The sequence below is a fragment of the Onychomys torridus genome, chromosome 9 (genome assembly GCF_903995425.1).
Source record: "Onychomys torridus chromosome 9, mOncTor1.1, whole genome shotgun sequence".
In the NCBI taxonomy this organism is placed as follows: Eukaryota; Metazoa; Chordata; class Mammalia; order Rodentia; family Cricetidae; genus Onychomys; species Onychomys torridus.
This window is the reverse complement of record NC_050451.1, coordinates 42,824,260-42,847,617: the sequence shown is the minus strand read 5'-3', so window position 1 is coordinate 42,847,617 and position 23,358 is coordinate 42,824,260. Positions and strand designations below refer to the sequence as shown.

Below are 23,358 nucleotides of genomic sequence, written 5' to 3'. Positions count from 1 at the left end.
TGCTTGCCAAAGCTGGTCCTATTGGGCTTTCAATCCCCATTGGCATTGGAAGGGGAGAGTTTTTCATGAAGACCCAGTGGGTCTCTGCCATGTTGGGCTTCAGCTGCAGCCACAGGGCGCACTCATATGCCTGACATTTTTAAACACAGTAGTAAGAGAAAGTGTCCACAAGTCAAGAATTGACTGGGTGACCTGCTGCTAGCAAGAGACAGTCTGGTGTCCTGGTGCTTTGAGACCTAGGAATCTGCTGTGATTTACCTTTGATCAGACAGTGATCTGAATTATGAAAGATGCCCCCATGTTCTCTGGTCAGTTCAGTTCGGTGCTCCAACCTAGTTTTGCTTTCATTTTAGAAATGTTTTCATGATGCGTATGATTTAGCGGTAACCATGGGAAATCATTATACATCCTCATACACGTCCACAATGTGTTTCCAGCTTGTCCCTCTTCCTGCTGTCACCTCTTGCCCTTCTCCTCCTCCCATTGGTCCCTTCCTCATTCTTCCTGGTCCCCTGCTACCTCCAAGTTTGGTTTTCTTTTCTGTGTGCCACCCACTGAGTTTCATTAGGGTTGCTGACAGGAGCACATGTGTCTTACCAGTGGCCACACCACTAGGTTTTAGATCTGAAAAATATTGCAAAAAGATTACTTACTACAGAGCCACAGGGCAGCTGCCAGCCACAGTCCATTTAGGACACCACTGATATTACATGTCTTTTGTAGTTTTATTTGGAAGAGTTTTCTCTTCCTCTGAAAAGTTTAAGAAGCACATGATACCTAACTAACTTTCGTTCAAATTCACCAGAGGCCAATGAATCTCCTCTCATGAGTTGTGAGCCCTGACAAAAGCCCTGTTCCTAAGTTGGGCGTGGTGGCACAAACCTGGGGTCCTAGCCATTTGCGAGGTTGCGATGTGAGGACTACTTCAGCTCAGAAGCCTAAGGTCATCCTGGGCCACATAGTGGGGCCACTGGACACTTGATGTTGTCAGCTGTCAGCTGCATATACTTCTTCTTCCTCTTCTTCTTCTTCTTCTTCTTCTTCTTCTTCTTCTTCTTCTTCTTCTTCTTCTTCTTCCTCCTCCTCCTTCTCCTTTTTCTTCTTTTTCCCAAAGTCAGGCTCTTCAAACTGAGAAAATAAAAACATCAATGCAAGCTGCAAGCCCATTCTTCAGTCTTCTCCAGCTGCTGCCTTGTACAATTTGTTTTCACGTGTGCTAGCAAGAATGTGGGGCTGTGGAATTACAATGAGTCGGATCTCAGGACACTCTAGGGAGAAGGGACACCAATCATTAGCCAGACAAAGTCTGTAGACTTCAGTCCTTTAGCAAAGCCACCAACCAGGGGTATAGAGTTTTCCTGGGTTGGAGAAAAAAACAGCTCTGTGTACCCAGAACTATGAATGAATCGTTAGTGTTGTTTAGGAATGGGTTATTCTCACCAAGGTGCCAGGCAGACAGGCAGGCATTGGCTTTCCTCCTCAATCTCAGCCAAGAATGACCTTTGGCAGGATAGTGACAGAGACTTTTTTGTTTTGTTTTGTTTTTGTGTTTTGAGACTGGGTTTCCTCTGTGTAGTTTTGGAACTTGTCCTGGATCTCACTCTGTAGACCAGGCTGGCCTTGAACTCACAGAGCTCTGCCTGGCTCTGCCTCAAGAGTGCTAAGATCAAAGTCGTGCACCGCCACCCCACCTGGCCTGTGACAGAGACTTTTATGGCATAATAGTACTGAACTTACACTATGAGAAACAGTTGCACATGGTGGAGCACACCTGTATCCCAGCGCTTGGGAGGACAAAGCAGGAGGATTTAAACTCTAGTCTAGACTGGGCCACACAGCAAGTTGTAGGCCAGCCTGGGCTACACTGTGAGACCCTGACTCAAAAAGCAAAAACTAGACAAACAAAACCTGATGATAATTAGAGAAGAGGTGGTTTGTACTCAGATAGTTTTCTGGACCTGGGTTACAGCTCACCTTCAAATTCTCAGGCGTCCTGTAAGGTAGACCGGGTTCTTGTAGGAGGACAGACAGGGAAGAGGAAAGACAAGGAGCATTTTGACCATATATTCAATGGTGAGATTTAGAACCACCTAGGAGACAAGCATCTGGGCAAGTCTGTGAGGTCATTTCCAAAGAGTTTTAACTCAGGTGGAGAGACCTGCCCCGAATGTGAGTGGTTTCATTTCATGAATTGGGGTCCCAGGCTGAATGAAAAGGAGGGAGTGAGAGGAGCCGTCTCATCTGCTTCCCTGACTGTGGATGCAATGACAAACAGCTTCGGGGGCCACTGCTCTGTCTTCCCATCATGATGGTCTGTTCCCGCTCCACCTCACGAGCCAAACATCCCTTCTCCCCTTCAACTCCAATGAGAAGAGTAATTAGTATCCCATCCGAGGAAGACTCTAAAGTGACATCACATGGCTCATTGCACACTATTTGGGACACTACATTGGCCACTAGCCATAGAGGGTCCTTTTCTCTGCCTATGTGCCACACCTGCAGTTTTGCTCCTAAAGTATAGTGATGTATCAGGGAGCAGAGGCACTCCTTAGGAGTTTTCTATTCTTCTGGCAATGAAATTGGACTTGATTTTGGTCTACCTTGATGAAAAAGTTAAGGTATAGCATATTTCCTGGTAGTACCGGCACCTCCTGTGTCTTCAAAGCACTTTCTCTGGGCAATCTCTCCATGCGAACTGCTAGGCCTTTGAGATCCTGAGTGTGTGGCATTGTAAGTCCTTGGAGCCCATTAGGAATGGTGCCAAATGGGTAGTGTGTGTGTTTGTGTTTGTGTTTGTGTGTGTGTGTGTGTGTGTGTGTGTGTGTAAGGCACATGCCATGGCACACATGTGGAGGTCAGAGAACAAGTCATGGGAGTCCATTTTCTTCTATCATGTGGTTTTCAGGAACTAAACTCAAATTTGAGACACCTTTGCTCACGAAGCCATATTACCAGCCCCCGAGTGTAGCTAGAGTTTTCCTGCCTGGCCCACAGTCAGGACAAATCTCTCACCCACCAGTCCCACAGTCGCTCAGACCCAACCAAGCACACAGAGACATATTACTTACAAACTATATGGCTGTGGCAGGCTTCTTGCCGACTATTCTTCTATCTTAAATTAACCCATTTCTATTAATCTATAAGTTGCCACGTGGCTCGTGGCTTACCGGTATTTTCATATTGTCAGGGCGGTGGCTGGCAGTGTCTCTGCCTCAGCCTTCCACTTCCCTGAATTCTCTTCTCTCCTTGTCCTGCCTATACTTCCTGCCTGGCTACTGGCCAATCAGTGTTTTATTATTAACCAATCAGAGCAACACATTTAACATACAGAACATCCCACAGCACCCTAGTCTAGTGTTCTTTCTTAGAATGAACACATTGTCCAAAGGGTGAGGTGGTTCAGTGTGTAGAAGAACTTGCCATTGCAAGGCTGATGACTCCTGGAGATCCCTGGGACCCACATAAAGGTGGAAGGAGAGATGCAACTCCACATGTGCTGTGTGGCATGTTCCCCCTTCCCTGCCCCTCCCCCCTTTTAGAGAGAGAGGGAACACATTCTTTACATAGCCGTGGGTTTGTGTGAACAGGTCCCTGGGAACCTCCTCAAGTGCATCTCAGAGCTAATGGGTTTTCTCTCATACTGTCCTCTCCTGCCTGCCACCCTCCCTCTGGGCTCAGCTGTCACCTCCTCTGCAACAGGCTTCCCGTCAGTCTCTACTTTTCAGCTGTAGTTTTGGAATCTGGGATTTCTCATCTAGGAAGGGAGTGTGTCTTTCATTTTGGTAGGTCCTTGTCTCTTGACCTGGGTATAGTAGTGCCAAAGGATGTCTACTGTACAACCTCCAGCAAAGACTGTCCTGGGGCAGGCTGGGCTCTGTAATCACCTCAGAAGACATTCGTGTCTGTTTGTCTGTGAGTTCATCTTCTTGCACAACATGTATCACTTGTAGTTAGAGCTGGGATTCTGGGCTGACTTGAAGGTAGCCAGCGAGTGCAGGTACTGTTGACCATGACTTGAAATTGTTTACCTGATGTACCTTACTTCTTTGACTTGATTAAAACCAACATTTATTATGAAAATAAGTACCAAATGTGCCCCTTGTCCTTACACAGCTTCTGTCTAGGGAAGAAACATGGATTTCAGACAAGTGACAATAACACACACACACACACACACAAAAAAAAAAAAAACCAAATAAATAATAAAATAAATGGGATGGAGAAATGGTTTAGCAATTAACAGCACTTGCTGATCTTGCAGAGAACAAGTTCAGTTCTCAGAAAGCTCACAAACACTCATAATGCCAGTTCCAGGGCATCCAGCAAATGCCCCAGCCTCTGTAGATACATCCGTGTGTGTGTGTGTGTGTGTGTGTGTGTGTGTGTGTGTGGTGTGTGTGTATACATCCATGTCAGTACAACCATGACTGTGGAAGCCAGAGGTGCCCCAGCCTCTGTAGATACGTGTGTGTGTGTGTGTGTGTGTGTGTGTGTGTGTGTGTGTGTGTGTATACATCCATGTCAGTACAACCATGACTGTGGAAGCCAGAGGTGTCATGTCAGATCCACCTGGGAACGGAGTTTCAGGTAGCTGCTGGACATGGGACATGGGTCAACTCAGGTCTCTGGAAGAGCAGCAAGGGCTCTTTAGCCACTAAGCACTCTCTTTTCAGTCCCAAGTTTACAATTTCAAAGAGGGCAGTTGAATCACAATGGAGACATACCATAGGAACTTCTAGGTTGGGGAGGTGGAAGGGGCAGGTTTCCGTGTAAGGAACATCTGAGCTGAGACTCAGGCAATGGACAGAAATTGGGGAGCAGGGTTGTGAAGGCCTAGACCTAGGCTCACAGGTACTGACTGGGCAGAGCATAGCATCCAACACATTATAATTCTCCTATCGACTGAGCTTTAAGCCACCTGTGCTCTGGACTGACTCCTCTTCCATCATGAGGAGGCTGAGATAGTCTGTGAGAGGAGAGGCACATAAGTGGTAGCTCTTTGGTTCCATTCTCTTGTTTGGGGATCGCATGGACTGACGTGAGGCAGTACCATCTAGTGGTCTTGTTGGATCAGTATTAAACATCGTCATAACCAGCAGTTTTTACTCTTCTTTATTAATATAGAAAAGGAGCCCGAGGCAGCTGGACTGGTAGTATAAAGCACCAGGAGTTAATACTATTCTGGTGAAGGGTTGGCTTTATAAAAGAGAAGGAGCAGGAAGGAACTGCCCTGCTTCTGGGGCCAGGCCCAGCCTAGTACCCCAAGCCTTGGAGCAGGACCTGGAATGAGAACCATGGGAGAGGGCTGGCGGGTAATTCTGAAGCAGAGTGAGTTGGAGACCATGGTGACAGATGGTAGGCATAGAGGCTCAGGCAGCGAGAAGCATTTTGTGGCTGATGAGAACAGAGAGCTGCTGGCTTTAAGCTCCCCAGTGAGCCATGGGCAGCAGCTCTCAGGGGACCTCAGCTCTGGTAGAAAATGCTGCAGATGCTTGTGGACTTTGTGAATCTAGACATGACTCTAAGGTAGAGGGGACTTTCCCCTTCTCCACCAGGAGCCATCTTTGCGCTATACTACACATGGGGCTTTAGGGCCCAAGGCACAGAAGAGGCTTAGAGCCTCGCAGTGGGAGGAAGAAGGGGAAGGGTCTCGAGTGTCCCAACTTAGGCAACCAGGATTGAGACACAGGGCAAGGTAATAGTGCGCCTGTATAACAGGTTAGAATATGGAGCAAGGTTAGTTTTAAACCAGCCCCACAGCAGTGGTGTCTGTGTGGAACCTTCGTGAATGAAGCTTGCAACACGTGCTGGAAGGCAGCAGACCAGGGCTATAGACTCAGTTCTGCTGGAACCCGTCACACAGAGCTGTGTTCCATCCTGCCCTGATCTCTTTCCTCATCGGCCAATAAGGGCTTGGGTTATGACCTCCAAAGTCATGGAAGGGGCTGTGCAGGTGAACAGGGCTGCTCTGGGTGGGTTAAGTGGGAACCGGGTTTGGATGGCGGTGTGGAGTGATGGAGAAGGAATATGTTCCTGTATGGAAACCTTCTCTCAGACACATTCCCAAACCAGAAAGGCTGCTGGGAGCCCTCCTCTGTCAGAGGAGGGGAGGGCCCTGCAGGGAGACGGCGTCAACACCTGGTCACACTCGGTGTGGAGAGAATGGGCGCCACTAGGCAACCCTTTATGCTCCTCCCCAGAGTGGGGAGTTCAAGGCCTCTTGTGGATTCTGCCTCTTGCCCTCAGCATGGGATCAGAAGTGCTCCTTTTCCCTGTGGCCTTAGCTCGGGAGCCCGACTCTGCCTGGCTGGCATGTGTTAGTTGGTAAGGAAAGGACAGAGGTTCTGACTAAGACAGGGAGGTGACGGCAACTCTGGCTTCCTCCTCTTCCCCTCAGAGCAGCTCAGTCGACGGAGTTACAGATCTCTTCTACCACAGAGTTGAAGATGTGTGGCTGGTCGGCATAGACGTGGTGCGATGCACCCTCGATCTCCTGTGGGCAGATGACAGTGGCGGCTCAGCTCTTGCGTGGCAGCACTGGGAAGTGGTCTCACCATTTCTTCTCCCGCCCCCAAGGCTTGCTGGCCTGTTCCCTTAGCTCTTCTCAGAAGCAAGACCCCACCTTTTCTCCAGGTGCTGTATGTTCCTTTGGGAAGCAATGCATGTCAAAAGGCCATTTTGTTTTGAGGGGACACAGCTGCTGTGCCTTTCCTTCTCCTAAGCCTCACCCTTGGTCTGCTTGTTTTGTGCAGGACACAGGACCATAGGTGACTTGGGGGGAACGGGAGGTGCGGGAGACAGAGGTGTGGAAGGAGGCCTTTCACTGCAACCTCTGCGGTGCAGCCTACTACTCCCAGGCCTGGTTTAGTAGGGATGATGGGGAGGCTGGGGGTCTGGAATAGAAGCATGCGTCTGGCTGCTCTCCGGGAACCTGCCTTCTAGCTGAACTGGACTGCACAGTTCCCAACTATCTAGCAGGGGGTTTGGTGGTGGTGGTGGTGGGGACCTTCCAAAGCCACTGCTCGGTCTCATCCATATATTTTCATCCTGATTTTGATCACCCTTTGTCACCCAAGCCTTTCCCACCCACTGCCTACTGCAACTCCCACTGCTTGGCAAGTTAGTCAACCTACCATGTCCCGGACATAGGAATCTGGCCTTTGCATCTTCACCTTTTTCCCCGTGCTGGTATCTATCCAGGTGTTGGCCCCGTAGATCATGGTGATGGGCACATCTTTGCGAATTAAGTGAATTCGCTCCAACATGGGGCGCCGGGCCCAGCCGAAGGACTCCATCATGGCTTTGAATGCCGTTTCCCCACTGACAGAACAAAACAGTGAGGCAATTGACAGCTAGGCAAACCCAAAGCAGAAAATGTCAACGAGCTGCACTTCAGAGGCTGGGCTGGACCTTACATCTTCATATTCTCCTCATGGCCAGCGCTGCCTCATTAAATATTGACGAGATCAGATGAGTGTGCCATGCCTCAGGGCATGCTTGTGAAAACCCCCACGACATAGGGAGCTGCCAAGAACTCAGTGAGTTTTAATGCAACATAGGTTTACACCCGGACTGGGTGAAGGGACATAGGAACGGGACAGATGGGGCGGGGCGCCAACCCTGCTTGGAGCGAGCATTGTTGCTTACGTCTTTGGAAGGTGGCGGCTACATAGATAATCCGATGACTATGCTTTAATGAAAATTACGCTTTAACTAAAAATTCCTAAGGATTATGAAGAGGGATTAGCGCTATAGAACATGGGTAAGGGGCTTCGCTGAGGGGATGGAGGGAGAATTCACCAGAGTGAGCCCTCAAGTGTGAGTGGTATACCTAGAGGGCTGTGCTAATAAGGACTCTCTGGGACATCACATCAGGCTTTTGAGACTGGGGCTCAGCAGCTGCTGCTAGTGGGGCACCGCAAATGTGAATTCAATCTCTCTGTCAGGTTTGTGTCAGGCTGGGCCGGGAGCCAGCTTTCCGACTAGCTTGCAGCTTTTGTGGGAGGTAGGGAGGTTGAGGACAGTGTTCCCTCCTGGTCTCTGCGTGTTCGGAGTAGTTACATTTCTGGTTTCCTTTGCACCCTGGGATGAATTCTGTCTGTGTCAGCAGGAGCAGAGAACACCTCCAGGAGCCACTGCACCAGAATCTACAGTCTGTCAGACATGAATTTAAATCGTGCTTTCTTAGCAAGTAGCGTAACCAGGATACACCTTGATTTTCTCATATGTCAACTGGCGGGAACTATGTCCACTTTCTTAGGTCAAGATAGATGAAAAGAATGGAGATATGTACAGAGCTCCAGGGTCTAGGTGGAGTGAGGAAGGCACCACTCAAACATTTTCCCTTTGGCCAGAGTCCATGTTTTCCAAAGGAACTACTGAAAATTTGTCTACTCCAGTAAAAAGAGCTTGGCGTTATAACACTGAGTGATGTCTGGAGGGAGGAAATGAGAACTGGCCACCTGATGGGCTGATAATGAGCCCATGGGGGCTGGGAGGAGTCAAAGAGCAGGAAGCTGGGGGTGCCCACTTGGACTGCTGAGGTTCCTATGGCACACTGTTTACCCGGGACCCTGCCAAACGTCAGCTACCGTCCCGTGCAATACTGGCTGTCACACTGCATCAAGGCTAATGCTCACTGTTCTGACGAAAGGACCAGCCTCACCTTCCTTACAGCCTTGGGCTCACAGTGTCTCGGACAGGCTTGGAAAGAGATGGCTAGTGTCTACGGCTCCTGCAGGGTCAGGGTGAGGTCACCACAGGGTGGTGCTACCAATGTGCCCTGCTGGTATCAGCCTCTCACAGGGCCTGACTGTGGGAGAAGATTATTTTCCTGGCTGTCAATGCAGCCAAAACTGCCAGTCAGCAAGCTTTTGGAGCTTGCCTCTGAATAGCTAGTGGGGAGAACTTCTTACAATTCTCAGGACACGTCTATACCTCCAAAAGAGGGGAAGCATTTTTTTTTTTACACCAATTCTAAGCTATTTCAAAGTGTATATAATTGAAATAAATACACATTCTTTCTTTGAATGTATTCCAGACATGTATTCTTATAGATATATCGCATGGGTGAATACAGGGGACACATTCTAGAAATCTCTCTGAAGCAATGTTATATGACATACTAAATTAAAAATGAGGAAATTTAGAAATTGAAGACTGTGGATGGGCAAAGACTTCTCTTTCTCTATTTGCTTTAAAAACAAACAAGCAAAACAAAAACCACATTTGCCTATAAAATCAAACCAAAAACCAACAAGTTTCTTAAAAAATCAGTTTGTCAGTTTAAAAAATGCCTTTGAAATGTTTCCCCCACTGCTGCTCATCAGGCCAGCTGCTGGTCCCTAGGGAAGCCAGGAGGTCTTCCTCTAGAGAGGACAGCTTGTTTAATTAAATCTAGTATCTTCTCTACCTGTCCTGACCACCCCTGGGGAACTCTCTGGAAATGATCAAGCCTGCTGGTGCTTGTGTTCCCCTGTGTCAGGGTTTTGTGGAAGAGGAAAAAGCATCAGACAGTGCAGTTCTTTAAGCCATCCTGTGGGGCTGGTCCCGCAGCTGCACTCACCTGGGATTCTGTGCATTACAGTGGTAGATGTATTCCGAGATAGTATCGTCCTCGAAGAAGTCTGCAAACTTGCGCTTGAAGTCTGGACGGAACCTCTGCACCAGCCCAGGTCCTGGGAGAGGATTGAAGAAACAACAGCGTGGTGCTGGGTGTGCCTGCAATTACAAGGCTCAGCAGGCAGAGGCAGGAGGATTGTTTCAAGTTCAAGGTCAGTCAGGGGATACAGTAAGACCCTATTTTAAGCCCTTACCAAAGAAAAACAGTAACCACTCAAACCCAACCCACAAAAACTTGTGGAGCTGCCAGTGTTGGGGGGCGGTGGTGGAGACAGAATAAACTCCTGCCTGCTTATGTTTAAACAAACTTAACCAAATTTGTCTCTCGAAGGACTTATTTCCTTTATGCATTTAACATGCAATGGCCAAAAGAGCGTAGAAGCCTGCTAGGAAGCAGCGGATGACTTCAAATGTCAGAGTTTGATTGTTAGTCACCAATGAGTTTGGCGACAGCTTAATATCCCCAAGGAACCAGGCAATTTTCACTTCAGTAAGTCCCAAGACTTTTCCTCCAGGGTCACAAGTTCTGTGAGGGTCTGCAGTTGAGAGAATTTTCATTATAGTCTGAGTTATGTTCTCCCCGCCCCCGCCATATGGGAACCTTGACTGCTTTTTGCTCTTCTGAAGGTAGCTGATGAAAGCAGATGAAACTACCATTTTCCGAGCACTCTCTCATTTTCAGGCTGTAACAGAATACATGGAAAGGGGACCTTAACAACACTGCCAGATCCAAGGCCAGGAAAGGGGAGAATGCTTAGAGCAGGAAGGATGGTAGGGGGTCTGCTGGAGTCACCTGGACTCTGAGGTCAGCCCCCTGCCCACCTCTGGCCCCCAGGGTCCTGTGCTTGCTCCCCATCTTCCAGAACTCCTGTGCTACCTTCTACATCAAGGCTCGTTTTCCATTCTTTCTGTTTCAGCCACTGTAACAAGAGACCAGTGAACATTTCTATACAAATGTAAGCTATCAGTACAAAACAGGGGTCGCCCATCTTTCCAATGAAAGGAATCTGCTTTTTACTTCACCGGTCTAAAAGCTCCTCAAAGGAGGCATGTGGACAGTGTGAGGTGAGGATGCAGAGCCTCTAACACTACACACTACAGTGTGGCCTGCCACTTTCTGTCTCTCTCTCTTCCTGATAGCTACCTAGTGCTAAGAAATCCAGAGCAGAAGGAGATGTGGGGCTTCTCTAGAGCAGCACCCAGTTCAGAGGGACTTGTCTGTCACTGTGCTACATGAGAGCCTGAGGTTCAGAGCTCTCCTTGCTAGAGGTGCTGGTGAGCCATGGAATGGGACCCAGCGGTGGTTACTGCACCCGAGTCGCTGACAGGTTGTCATACAAACTCACAGCAGAGAAGCCACGTTATAGCTTCTCTCCGTTCTCTGGGATCTGCCATTCTGGTCTGCCTGCTGATGCAGATGGAGGGAAAATGTATCAATCATCTGAAACCTCTACTGAAGAGAAGCTGTCCTGATTATCAGTTTTAGGCCACAATGCCAGGTCAGGCCTCTGTTTTATGAACAAGTGAGGATGAGGATGCTAGGACCCCTGGTGCACCAAGGCAAGCTGAGGTGAATGGGGTGGCCTCAGTTTAAAGACAGAGTTTTCCTCCTGAAGGTGACTCACCCCAAGGCCCAGCCACTCGAAGAACAGCCAGTGGATTGGAACGCCCCAGGACAGATGCCACAGCCTTGACCCAGGTTGGAGGTGCACGGATCTCACTGGGGTCAGTTGGTCGTAGGGGAAAGCCCCATGGGTCCACCAGGATAAGGTGTTTAACTCTACATTAACAGAAAAAATAAATAGAGGATACACTGTATTTGCTTGGAGGTATCAGAGCTCTTAAGTTGCTGGGAAATAATATGAGTATTACTGGAAATAAATCTTGGAACAGGCCTAGTAAGGCATGGAGTCAGCTCATGAGAGAGAAGGGTGGCTTCAAATTACCTTTCAGGGTACTTGATAGAGTAAGAGGTGGCCAGGAATCCCCCCAAACTGTGCCCCAGGAGGATCATGGTGGGGATTCCCATGGTCTCCCGCCATGTTTCTATTGAGGTCACAAACTCATCTTCAGCTCCTTCTGGGTCCCTTGGGAAGGTTGGCCTTGAGCTCCGCCCGAAGCCAAGCAGATCAAAGGTATGGAGTGTGCGGCGGGCACTCAGTGAATCCATGTTGAGGATCCAGAGGCCCACACCGCCCCCAAAGCCATGTACCATCACCAGAGGGGTGCGGTCCTTTTGCTCTGGGCTCACAGTCACCGTCCAGATCTTGTTCTGGTTTGGGAGGGAAACATAGCGGGCCAGGAACTTGTTCTGGAGACCTGGGAAGGGAAGAATTCCAGGGTAAACCAACAAGAAAGCTTCCTGAGTGCATAGCCGGTTTGCCTGGACTATACTCTTCATTTTCTCTCTTCCTAAAGGCATCACCTTAGGAAGCCAGCCTGGTTTCCATAGTGAGTTCCAAGACAGCCAGGCCACATAGAAAGACCCTGCCTTTAAAAAACAAAAATAAAGCTGGGCAAATGCCTTTAATTCCAGCACTCGGGAGGCAGAGGCAGGAGGATCTCTGTGAGTTCGAGGCCAGCCTGGTCTACATAGTAAGATCTAGGATAGGTACCAAAGTTACATAGAGAAACCCTGTCTTGAAAAAAACAAACAAACAACAACAACAACACCCCCCCAAAACAAAACAAAACAAACCCCAAACAAACCCACACAAAAAACAAGCAAAAAAAAAAACCACCCCAAAATAAAAAACAAAGAGAGTAAAAAGAAAAGAAACTGAGGAAGCCCCAAGGCGCAGCCAGGGAGCCGCATTCCTCTATGGTCTTTGCTTCAGTTTTTGCCTCCACGCACCTGCCTTGGCTTCTAAACTTCATGATGGGTTGTAACCTGTAAGCCAAATAAACCTTTCCTCCCCATGTTTGATTCGGTCAACGTTTTATCTCAGGAACAGAAAGTGAAGTTCCCATCCATCTCCAGCCTCCTTAGCCTGGCCTTAGCCTCAATCCTAAATCAGGTTAGGAAGACAAGCCCCTTCCCCAGCCCGTCTTTAGCTCTGATCCAGGCCCTTGGCTTCCACCTTTGATTTGATGTGCAAGTCCTTGACCTTTTCCAGCAAGAATCTCGCTGAGTCCTTTCAGAAAGAACTCCCTGTCCTTGATGTCTTCAGTGATTTCTATCCACAGACCCTGTTCCTTAGCCATAAATCCCCAGTTGTTTTTAGTATGGAGAACTGAGGATGGTGCCTTCCCCATGACAACAGCTTCATATGGTCATTCTAAAAGACTTAATAAGTCCCAGAGCCATTTTTCTTCTATATTTAATATACTAACGAATTCAAATCCAAGGAAAATGTGTAGAGCATTTGGTCTGTAGGCAGTAAGAGGGATCATACTCTTTCTCAAGATGGTGTACCCAGTTCCCTTCTGGTCCCTGATGTCCTTCAACTCTTGGACTCACTGTTCTTAATGCACACAGAGAACGGTGGTCTGGCCGGGTGGAGGTGGTGATGGGAGTGGGTTGAACCACTTTTTCCTCTTACATATTGAGGTGGGGCAGTGTTTGTTTTGTTTTTGTTCTTGCTAGTGTGGCAACAGTCATATGAAAGGGCTTCCTGGGTAAATCAGACTGCATCTGGATGGAGGCTTGAAAGCTGTGGTTCCTTCCAGGCCCTGCAGAGCAGCAAGGTGGATCATGATGGGGTGGAGGATGGGGAGATATGGACCCAGGGTTTTGTTTGAACCAAGGGCTATTGCTGCTCATGGGTCACCCTTCGTCAGTGTTGCTCATGAGATCTGGTCTGTGTGAACTCCAAATGTGGTAACCAGACAGCTGGTAGGCCACACCTGCGTAGAAGGCAGGGAACAGAAACACAGGATTGCTGGTACTCAAGTAGGAAGGTGGTGAATTAAAATGTGCTTAGCTATGTGTTTAGAGGAGAGGGGAAAATGAAGAGAGAGGGGAAAGATGGAAGGAGGAGTGAAAATCTGTGTGCATTAGTGCACATTGTAATGCAGAGCATTTGAGGTGAGGCTGTAGGATGTGCAAGGGGCTACCAGAGGACTAGGGAGTTGAGGTACCACTATCGTGGAATACTGTGTCCTCTGTCTGTCCCTCCCCTCAAACCACTGATTTTCTTTCCTCTGGCCCATGCACTGCTCATCAGGCATCACTTGGCACAATGGACCCAGCTTGGGGAAGATCTTTCATCCTTTCTAGACTTTTTGAAGGGAGGAGAAAACTATCCCCTCTACTTACACTGGAGGATCCTGGCTTCCACATTCTTCAGATGAGACATGGAAGTAGGGCGCCAAGCAGGGAGCCAGCTGCTCAGCCAGCCCTGAGGCCTACAAGACAGAGAAGCACTTGTTGGCAACACTGGGAAGGAAGCACATGTTCTCAGCCTTGCTGACAGCTCCACGAGTTATCGGGGGACAAGGTGTTCCCCAGCCTCAGCAGGCCTGGTCTTCATGGCCTTTGGCGTCAGCAATGCCTCAGCAGTCTGACATACTGTTACTCTTCTTGGGCAAATAGCTACTAACAACAATGGCCCTTAGCAGATATCAGAAGACCATGTACACAAAACTTGACTTCTTCACATTTATTATCTTCCTGGACCTCTACAACTCACTCCCCTTTGTTACTGGTTATCATAATTTATGTTCAAGGAGATTTCAAAAGGGGAGGGAGTGACTTTAATATTTCGATTATTCTTTCCACCCCCAGAACTAGCTGTTCTTTTAGGGTAGGACAGACAAATTCCCATGCCATCTGCTGTCTTCCACCCTTCTGGAAGTAGAGGCTGCTGTTAGTCCCTGATTGTGAAATCCACTAGCTCTGAACTGGGGTAGGCAGGGAGTAGGGGTGTGTTATCAAGTCCTATTGTCCACCAAGAGACACAAGTTGCCTCTGGCCTATTTTTTTAGGTTGTAAAGTGAGAAGAAAGCTTACCTATGTCCTAGAGTAAAACTGGTAACTCATTCTGCTTTCTCCTTCACACCCAGTGACTAAGCCATCGAGGTTACAAGCCCTAGTTCTGGAGTAAACAGAACTCCTAGATCTGAACAACAGACCTACCACTGATAAGGAGATTGGCTTTGAGGTCTAAAAATGAAAGGAACCTTGTTGGGTGCTTGCCACAAATTTAATGGTTCAATCAATTACAGTTTTTATTCTACCTTCCCTGTCTTTCATATTATTCCTCTTTTTGTAAACTCTGCCTAGGTGAAGGTTATAGGATATTTGCCAGGAGCTGCAGCAAGGGCTTGTGGGTATGAGCATGAGAAGACAAGGTCACCATGTGGAGGAACCATCCCACCTACTCATAGCATACACAATGGGCACCCTGAGCATCATGGGAAGCCCAGAACTTAGATTAGGATGTTTTCTTGGAAATCACATAGTCTAGCCTCTACTTCACAGGTGAGCAATCTGATACCCCGAGAGGTCACCAGCAAGTTAGAAAAAGGATGCCTCCTCCGTGGATCTTCCAGCCTCAGCTTTTTGAGACCATATCTGAACATTCCAGTTTATAACCACACTTTGTTTGTTTCTGTTTTCTGAAGGGAATGTGATCTAAAGCCAGAAACTAGAGTTCTAATTCCAGCAAGGCCACTAACCAGCAATGAGGCTGTGGCCCATTAGTTTTCTGAGTCAGTTTTTTCAGCCTCAAATGGCAGGTAATTGTATGTACCTCACAAGTTTCTAAAAACTCGTGAGTTAACATCTAAAGCATATGGAACAATGCTTAGCACCGATAAACCCCAAATCAACATTACTTTCCCTCAGCTGAATCATTGCCTGTATACATTATTACTATTTTTTAAGTAGCTACTCTCAATGAACGTTTGAGGTTTGAAAGAAAACCCAGTGTTGCTGTGTGAGTGGTATGCCAATGGCTTTGGTCAGATGAAAGCTGTCAGTCTCAACCAATCGAATCCTAGGGACATCCAGGACCCTTTTAACAGTCTCCCAGAATTCCTTGTTGGATGAAGCACTAGCACCAGGACCACAGATCTTGGCCAGTCTCAAAGGCCAGATTGCCTCTTTGCATTTGGAACGACCCACAGCGAGTTCAAGAGAAATGCTGTCCTGGAGACAGCATTGTGGTCCACACAGTCCTGGAAGGTGGTGGAGGTGGAGGGGTCCAGGGAGCTATGTGGACACACACCTTTGCCTAAAGAACAGTTCCTGTCACAGTGTGTGCCCATGTTATTGAACAGGCAATGGTGCCAGTGCTATTAGGGAGGGAAGAGCTGAGAGGGGACAGTGAGGCAAACCGCACAAAGCCCCTGAACAATGAACTTGGCCTGGCCTGGGTGGTGCCTCATCTTCGTAGGCTAACAGAGCAGTTCTATGGTGGGAGAGAACCTGTACTAGACTCCTGTAACCTTGAGCAAGTCTCTGAATTTCTCCGGGCACCAGCATCTGCTGCTTTATTTGTAAAACGGAGCTGAATGGCCTGCATCTTCTCTGGCTCTAATGCTGTTTCCCCAGTCTCTGTAGGCACCGTAAATTTCGTCTTAGAAAGCAATACGCTCTTGAGCACTTCCTTCAAGTTCCCCAAGCTATTATTTATTATTGTTACAAAGTTAATTCCTTCTGCCCAAAGGACAACTATTAGGTCAAGGGAAGGCCCTGTTCCGTGAAACACTTGGAGCTGAGTCATTCTCCTACAAGCAACTTTTTCTTGATCCTGTTAGACTGTCATCACACCACCCACAGGTGGCATCCCAAACTTGATACCCTTGGGTAAGCGTAACCCCCCCCCCCCCAATCTAACAAACTTAATTCTGAAACCACTGCAGTAAGTATGTGTTTATAGTGATTTAAACTATCATAAATTAGGATTGCAAGCAGAACCTGTCAAGGCGGCCAAGGGCTAAAAGAACTTGCAAGCCAGGTCCACACTAATCTCAGCGCAGTGGAGACTTCTCTCTCCTTCCCACGCCTTCTCTTTCTGGGCCTTTCAGACCCACGACTTTAGTCCTGGGGCAAGTCTCGACAAACACCCGGCTGCTGCCCCCCACGCCCGAGTGTCTCAAGCCTGCTTTGGGGGCGGGAAGAGCAAGCTTATCCCTCGCACATTACCACCAATCAAACTTCGCTACCAAGGGGCGATCGCGAAGACTAAATGGAAAGTCAGACTCCCCAGGCTGCACACAAGCACATCCCTCAGCGTTCCCCCAGCTCCGCAGCCTCCTCCTCAGAGCACCCCATCCCTCCCTAGAAGCCAACCTGAAAAGGAAAGGCGGGGAAGTCTGAAGCTGTCCGCAACCACAGACAGTCCCCGGATCCTGGCCCGGACAGACAGATAGAAAGAGAAAGAGAAACGGACAGGAGTAACTCACTGCTGCTCCAGATCATCAGCCATAGTAAACAAGCCCTGCCGGGTCGAGCTGAGCCAGCCCATCCCTCCGCCTGACGCCAGAACCAGCTGACCCAGAGAAGTATCGGATAACAAAGGGGGCGGAGCCGGAGGCGGAGCCTAGGCTGCTGGTGGGATCCGAGAACCAGCGCCCCTGGCCTGCACCTCGCCTGGGCTAGGACCCGGAGGGTTTGCTTCCTTCTGTCCGCTCCCGCTGGCCTGCGTCCAGGCTGAACGCTAGCGTCCCGCAAAAGTAGTGATCCTCGCATCATCCACCTTTGGGGGACAGCGAGGGAGACAGGTAGTTTAAAACTCCTAGTCCCTCGCTGGAATGCCACCAGCCCCGCCTCTACCTCTCCACACTTAAAGAGTGAAAGAACTGCCTTGTCTGTCTGTCTGTCTCTCTGTCTGTCTGCCCCCCCCCCCCCCCCCCGCTCTATGGCTCAGATCCTTGACGCCTCACCTGCCTTTCCTAGTCCTTCTGTTGAAGTGGTTTAGATGTCCGTGGAGACGTTATAGGTTGTTCCCTACAAAAGGGCCTTGGATATTGTTAACTCAAGAAGATTTCCAGATCCCCAAACCACAAAAAACAAAATGCCTAGTTAAATTTGAGATTGAGACAGAAAGCAAATTTTTAAGACTAAGTATGCACCACACAGTATTTGGGACACCCTGTATTTACTGCTCTAAGGAGAGGTGTGACATCTGTCAAGATAAGTAAGCATTCCTCTGCTCTGGTTGTGCCTGACTCCAACCTAGTTTCCAAGGAAAAAGTAGCTCGATCCTGCTTCCATTTGGAGGCTCTCGCCTCCCACAGGAGGGCCAGGTAGAGGACTAACATGTAAGGCTGGGCATGCTTTATGTATATGGATGTGGCATACAGGATGTGGGATGTGATGTGACTTATCTTGGAAGCTCTGAGTGGGTTCTGTGGAGGAGCCAAATCTTGAAGCTGGCTGCAGAATTCACTTGAGATGGCAAAGGAGGTGTGACATCCCTGGAGCTGCTCCATTTCAGATTATCCACTCCCTTAGGTTAAAACCCTACTTCAGGAAAGAGAAATTTACAAAAGTACACATCCTTCCTACCTCTGAGTTTTTTGTTTGTTTTTGTTTTTTCGAGACAGGGTTTCTCTATGAAGTTTTTGATTCCTGTCCTGGATCTTGCTCTGTAGACCAGGCTGGCCTAGAAGTCACAAAGATCCACCTGGTTCTGCCTCCCTAGTGCTGGGATTAAAGGTGTGCGCCACTGCCGCCTGGCTCTTTCTGAGATTTTTATTTATATACATACACACTGTGGTGTGTGTGTGTGTGTGTGTGTGTGTGTGTGTGTGTGTGTGTGTGTGTGTTTTATGTATCCCAGGCTGGCCTCCCAGTTGATGTATATCTGAGGATGACCTCGAACTTCTGATTCTCCTGTTCCTAACTCTGGAGTGCTGGGATTATAGTATGTGCTGCCAGGCATAGTGATTCAGGATGGGGATTGAATCCCAGGGCTTCCTGCTTGCCAGGGAGGCACTTTGTCAGCTGAGCTATATTCTAAGTCCTAAAGTATTTTTTCTTTGGTCTTCTTGAAAGACCTAGAAGATTCTGAGATTTCCTCTTCCCTAAAACAGTGTTAAATTGATCATTATAACAGTTTAAAGTTTAAGAGAAGTGGAATTTTCAGAATTTTTCATTCATTCTTTTAGCCAAGCATAGTGGTCCTAAAATTTAGTACACATAACCTTTGGGAAGCCTGTTAACAACTCAGTCTCCCAATTCCTCAGGTTGTAATTCAGCTAGTTTGTTTTGAGGCTAGAAAGCTGCAAGTTTTCAGAAGCATTGATGATGCTGGTAGACCCACTAGCTAATTAAAAGCCTGGAGCCCATGGTCAGAAATCTGGAACAAGGTCAAGTTCTTAGTTTTGCCAATTATCCATTTCCTGATATTGGGCAAGTCTTTTTTATCAGGTTGCTTCTTCCATTGTATTGTGTCTTGTGCGAATTAGCTAAGCTAACTTAAAGAAATATTTAGCAAACTTACTCTAAAAATGTTACATCTTATGTTCAAAGCCAAACATTATGTTGGGTCAAAGAATCTACTGATAAGAAGAAAGGTAATGACCTCCTCTGCTGGTCCCATACTTCTCTAGGAGAGCTCTGGAGAGCTTGTAACTATGTAGTCAGAATTTATAGCAAACTTCCCCTCTTCTACAAGAGGCCTCCATCACTCTACCACATGACTTTATTTTCTTCCGAATACCACCGAAAGGATCCTGCATATTTCTTACTTATGTTTCCCTCCACTAGAGACTAAGTTTCCTGGGGAATTTTACTCTGCTTTGCTCTGGTGTGCCAGGGTAGGTGCTTGGCACTTGATAAATGGATGGGTGAACAGTTAAGTAAGCAGAAGCATGAAGGTTGCCTACAGGATGAAGGACTAAGTGCTGACTAGACTTGAGGGCTATAATAGAAATGACAGGAGACAGAAATCCTGAGCTGTTTTCACATCCCACTTTTCCTGATAGCCTAGAAAATGGGGGTACTTTTGAGGCAAGGATGATCCGGTGGAACTGGGGCATTCTAGATTCTCACCACAGTGCAGAGAACATTTGCATTATGTCTCCACATGTGCCAAGTCAGCTTTAGCATAATTTCCCACTATAATAATTGCTTAGAAGGAAGAAATTTGAATATGTGGAAAATGCCATTTACCCTTAAGTTACCCTTAAGGTATCTCCAGAACTTAGATAATTCAGGATTGGGTGGATCTGCTGGAACTAGATATAATGAAATGGACCTCTGGTACCTCTCTAGACAAGTTTTTGGAAAGAAAAATGTATTTTTCCCTTCTTATCTTGAAGCCAAGATGCATGATGTGTACATATGGAAGAATGCACCCTCCTGTCTACATGATTCTGAGTTTTTAAAATATGAATGATTTGATGTGCTTTTAAAGTATTGTGTTCTTTAATTTTTAAAGATTATTTTATGTGTATGAGTGTTTTGCTTGTATGTACACCACAAGCTCATTTGCTGCCCAAGGAAGTTGGATGAAGGTGTCTGACTCTCCTGGAACTGGAGGTATGGATGACTGTTAGCCTCCTTGTTGGTGCTGGGGACCAAACCCAGGTCATCCACAAGAGCAACAAGTGCTCTTAATCACTGAGATCTCAGAAGCCCTATTAATATATTCTTTAGGACTAGAATCTAATTGGTCAACCCCCTCCAAAAGTAGGTGGAGTGGATAAGCTGATATAGCCCAGCCCTGGAAGGAATAAATCATTTCTTCAAATGGGTGCTGCTGACTTTTGAACAAATAAGGTGAGTCTTAGACTAAACATAGGGACTGAATAAAACAGCTTCAAAGTCCTCTGTCCAGTGATAGCTGTATGTGGCTTAATTTTTTTTAAAAAGGATTCAATTGTATGTGTGTGGAATGGGTGGTGAGACAGGTACACGTGACAGTGGATGCCCACATGGGCCAAAACAGCATGTCAGATTCCCCTAGGGCTGGAGTTACAGGCATTTATGAGCTACCTGACCTGGGTGCTGGGAACTGAACTCAGGTCCTCTGTAAGAGCAGCAAGCACTCTTAACTGCTGAGCCACCTACCCCGCCTTTGGCTTAGTTTTAAATGAACAAAGACCCAATAAACTTTCCTTGGTTACTTCTAGATATATTTTCATTGCTCGGGTAGCCACACATGTCTAGTTGTTCTCATATTGAAACAGGCGTTTCATTAAAGAAAATTCCACTGAACAGGGTAGTGCTGCTTAAGCGTGGTGTTTTCAGATCTCTGTTGTAGGGAGAGCAACAATCTTAGCAATGCTCTTCCACTGGTAAATGCTACTCTCATAATGAGAACAGGACAGATTCTTTTTTGTTGCCAGAGAAGACAAGATTGAAGCGCTTGTGTGTGTGTGTGTGTGTGTGTGTGTGTGTGTGTGTGTGTGTTGAGACAACGTTTCTTTGTGTAGCCCTGGCTGTCCTGGGACTCAGTTTGTAGACCAGGTTGGCCTTGAACTCACTGAGATCCTAGCAAGACTGAAGCTTTCCTGGGACTCCCCAAAGAGCTGGGTGAGAGACGGAAGATGGGAGTTGCTACACGGCAGAGATGACTGGATGAAGGGAGACAGGCTCACTGGAGACATTCGCTCTTCAACGAGAACTTGGAGCAGAAAGCACCACGGTTGAGAAATCGCACTTTGTGCTGATTGAAATTTGATTCTGTTATAATTTTCTTTTTGAAAAGAATCTCATGCTGGAGGTATAGCTTAGAGGTCCAGTATTGGCTTAGCATGCTAGATCCCCAGCATCACGAAACAAACAAATAGGTAGCATGCTTTATTTGCTGATTAGAAAACAAGGAAAGAAGGGTCTTGGACTAATGTGGACCATAGTTTTAAACGTGGATGGTTACATGCTAGAGTAGAGAGAAGCAAAGGGAGTCAAGGGCAAAGTAAAATATGAAGGGAAAGAATTGAGAGAGCTTCTTCTCCACGGAGAGACTGTCTTTACAAGAGTCTTCTCCTACTCAAACTTAGGATTTGTGTTTGTCTTAGTAGAGAATATAATTTCTTATTATAAGAGAAAGGATGTAAAATCATGGACTTTGCCCAGTAAGGGCACCCTCTCACCCTGCCACTCTCCCATATCTTATGTTGTTGATCATCCTAGTTATGAAGCCTCCAAGGTCTTCTCTGATTTCTGATTTAACTTTAAATCCAATTTCTTTTGCCAGCCGTTTGATTTGCAATCCTGGTACCATCTTTTGTATGCCCAAATTATTGGAGCTCTGCAGTATGGACAACTTTTAATTATTTGGAGAAACAGAGGAAACAGATAGTTTATATCAGAAAGAATAATATTTAATAAGAGAAAACATTTTCTGAATACTTACCATGTGTTATGCACTTTGCTAAATGTTTAATGTTTTACATGATCTCATTTAATCCTAATAAAACATTGCAGTGATCCAGGTATTGTTATTTCTGTGTCATAGAAGTGGAAAATGAATCCTAGGTGTCATAGTGGTGCATACCTGTAATTTCAGTACTTGGTAAGCAGAGGCAGAAGGATTGCAAATTTGAATCCACTCTGGAATACATAGTAAGTTCCAGGCTAGGCTACACAGAGAAATCTTGTCAAAAAGAAGAGGGAAAACTGCCAATTAAACACTAAGTCATCAGACTGAGATTAGATAATTAGTAGTAGGTGGAATCAAAGTTCAAAACCATCCTTATCTGATTTTGGAACTTGCACTTTTATCTACTACTCAGCACATGAACTTTTACACATATTAATGTTCTGACTCATGCTACTCAAATCCAACAATAGTATGATTTCCTATTGATAGATAAGTTCATACACTGAACACAAAACATTTTTTTTTCTTATTGTTAAGTCAGGTAGCTGAGAAATTTTTTAGTTTACTGTATCAGAAAGACTTTGTCTCAGTATGATGGTGCTTGTCTCAAAAGTGATGCTTTGCATTGAGCCTGTCTTCCTAGGGAGTTCCTACAGAGATGTTAGGGATGGAAGTTGACACAGATCAAAGGCTAGGACACTGCTGGAAGGAGCTGGAGTGATGGTAGGGGAAACTTGGGGAATTCATAACTGATGATTAAAGCAGCCCCTTGGCCCATTTGGTCTTAGGTTGGATATCAGAGGAATCTGCTCTTTTACTTGTGAAGAGACCAGGAGAAAAGTTCAATTACAGATGCACGTCATATTACAGGGAATAGGAACCAGTCTGGCTATTCTTCTCACCCCACCTGCTCTACCAGTCAGTCACACAAGAGCACCAAGGCTAAATTTCTTAAGCAGTGCAGTCTCCTTGGTTGTGAATATGGATTTACCTCTCCTAACAGACTAAAGCTTTCCAAGGACACAGATGATTCCCTGAACCTAGCAAGGTTCTTTATTCATCATAGGATTGTGATGCTAAATGTTTCCAGGCTAAATACGAATAACAAGAGACAACAAGGGGATGTTGTTCAGTTGCTGTTTTAGAATTTTGCTTATTTAGCTAGCTAGGGCAGTTGAAAGTGAGACTTAAACGCTGAGATGAAGTATCTGATTATGTGCGGGTAGACTTTGCAACTGAAAGCTGAGAAATACTGTTTTGAAGGTCTGGTTATTGTGAGCTTATAAAGGCAATGCCAACCAGAAGGCGGAGCTTAAGTTTTCTTAAGTAAAAACCTCAAACTTTCGTTTCCTTTTCTACAAAATGATTCGGAGGTCAGGTTGAACCAGATGTGCTCTTGCGAGCCTTTCATCGTTGACATCTCGAGAATATTACAACAGATTTAAGACGTTCAGTTTGGGGCGGATTGCTGCTGATTCTGACCCTGCACTCTACGCACAAGTGACTACCTCCCTTTTGA

At 46.8% G+C, this 23,358-nt stretch overlaps 1 protein-coding gene across 2 annotated transcripts; it reads right to left on the bottom strand.

Annotated features, from left to right (window-relative positions):
- Positions 1-5,096: 5,096 nt before the first annotated feature.
- Abhd4 (abhydrolase domain containing 4, N-acyl phospholipase B) lies at positions 5,097-17,059 on the bottom strand. Of its 2 annotated transcripts, none has more exons than XM_036199690.1 (7): positions 16,972-17,059; positions 13,880-13,968; positions 11,568-11,940; positions 11,247-11,401; positions 9,566-9,677; positions 7,134-7,320; positions 5,097-6,493 (listed from the first exon to the last, which is right to left on the bottom strand). In XM_036199690.1, the coding sequence occupies exons 1-7, from the start codon at positions 17,031-17,033 to the stop codon at positions 6,404-6,406; spliced, it is 1,068 nt and encodes a 355-aa protein (XP_036055583.1). In that variant the 5' UTR covers positions 17,034-17,059; the 3' UTR covers positions 5,097-6,403. The 2 variants fall into 2 exon arrangements, with proteins under 2 accessions (XP_036055583.1, XP_036055584.1); XM_036199691.1 differs by lacking the exon at positions 16,972-17,059 and adding an exon at positions 16,859-16,957.
- Between the last annotated feature and the right edge of the window lie 6,299 nt (positions 17,060-23,358).

Coding starts and splice junctions, on each gene's coding strand:
- Abhd4 (XM_036199690.1), bottom strand. CDS start 17,033: ATGGGCTGGCTCAGCTCGACCCGGCAGGGCTTGTTTACTATGGCTGAT. Junction 13,969..16,971: donor GCTGATGATCTGGAGCAGCA/GTGAGTTACTCC, acceptor TCTGTCTTGTAG/GCCTCAGGGCTGGCTGAGCA. Junction 7,321..9,565: donor TGTAATGCACAGAATCCCAG/GTGAGTGCAGCT, acceptor TTGTTCTGTCAG/TGGGGAAACGGCATTCAAAG.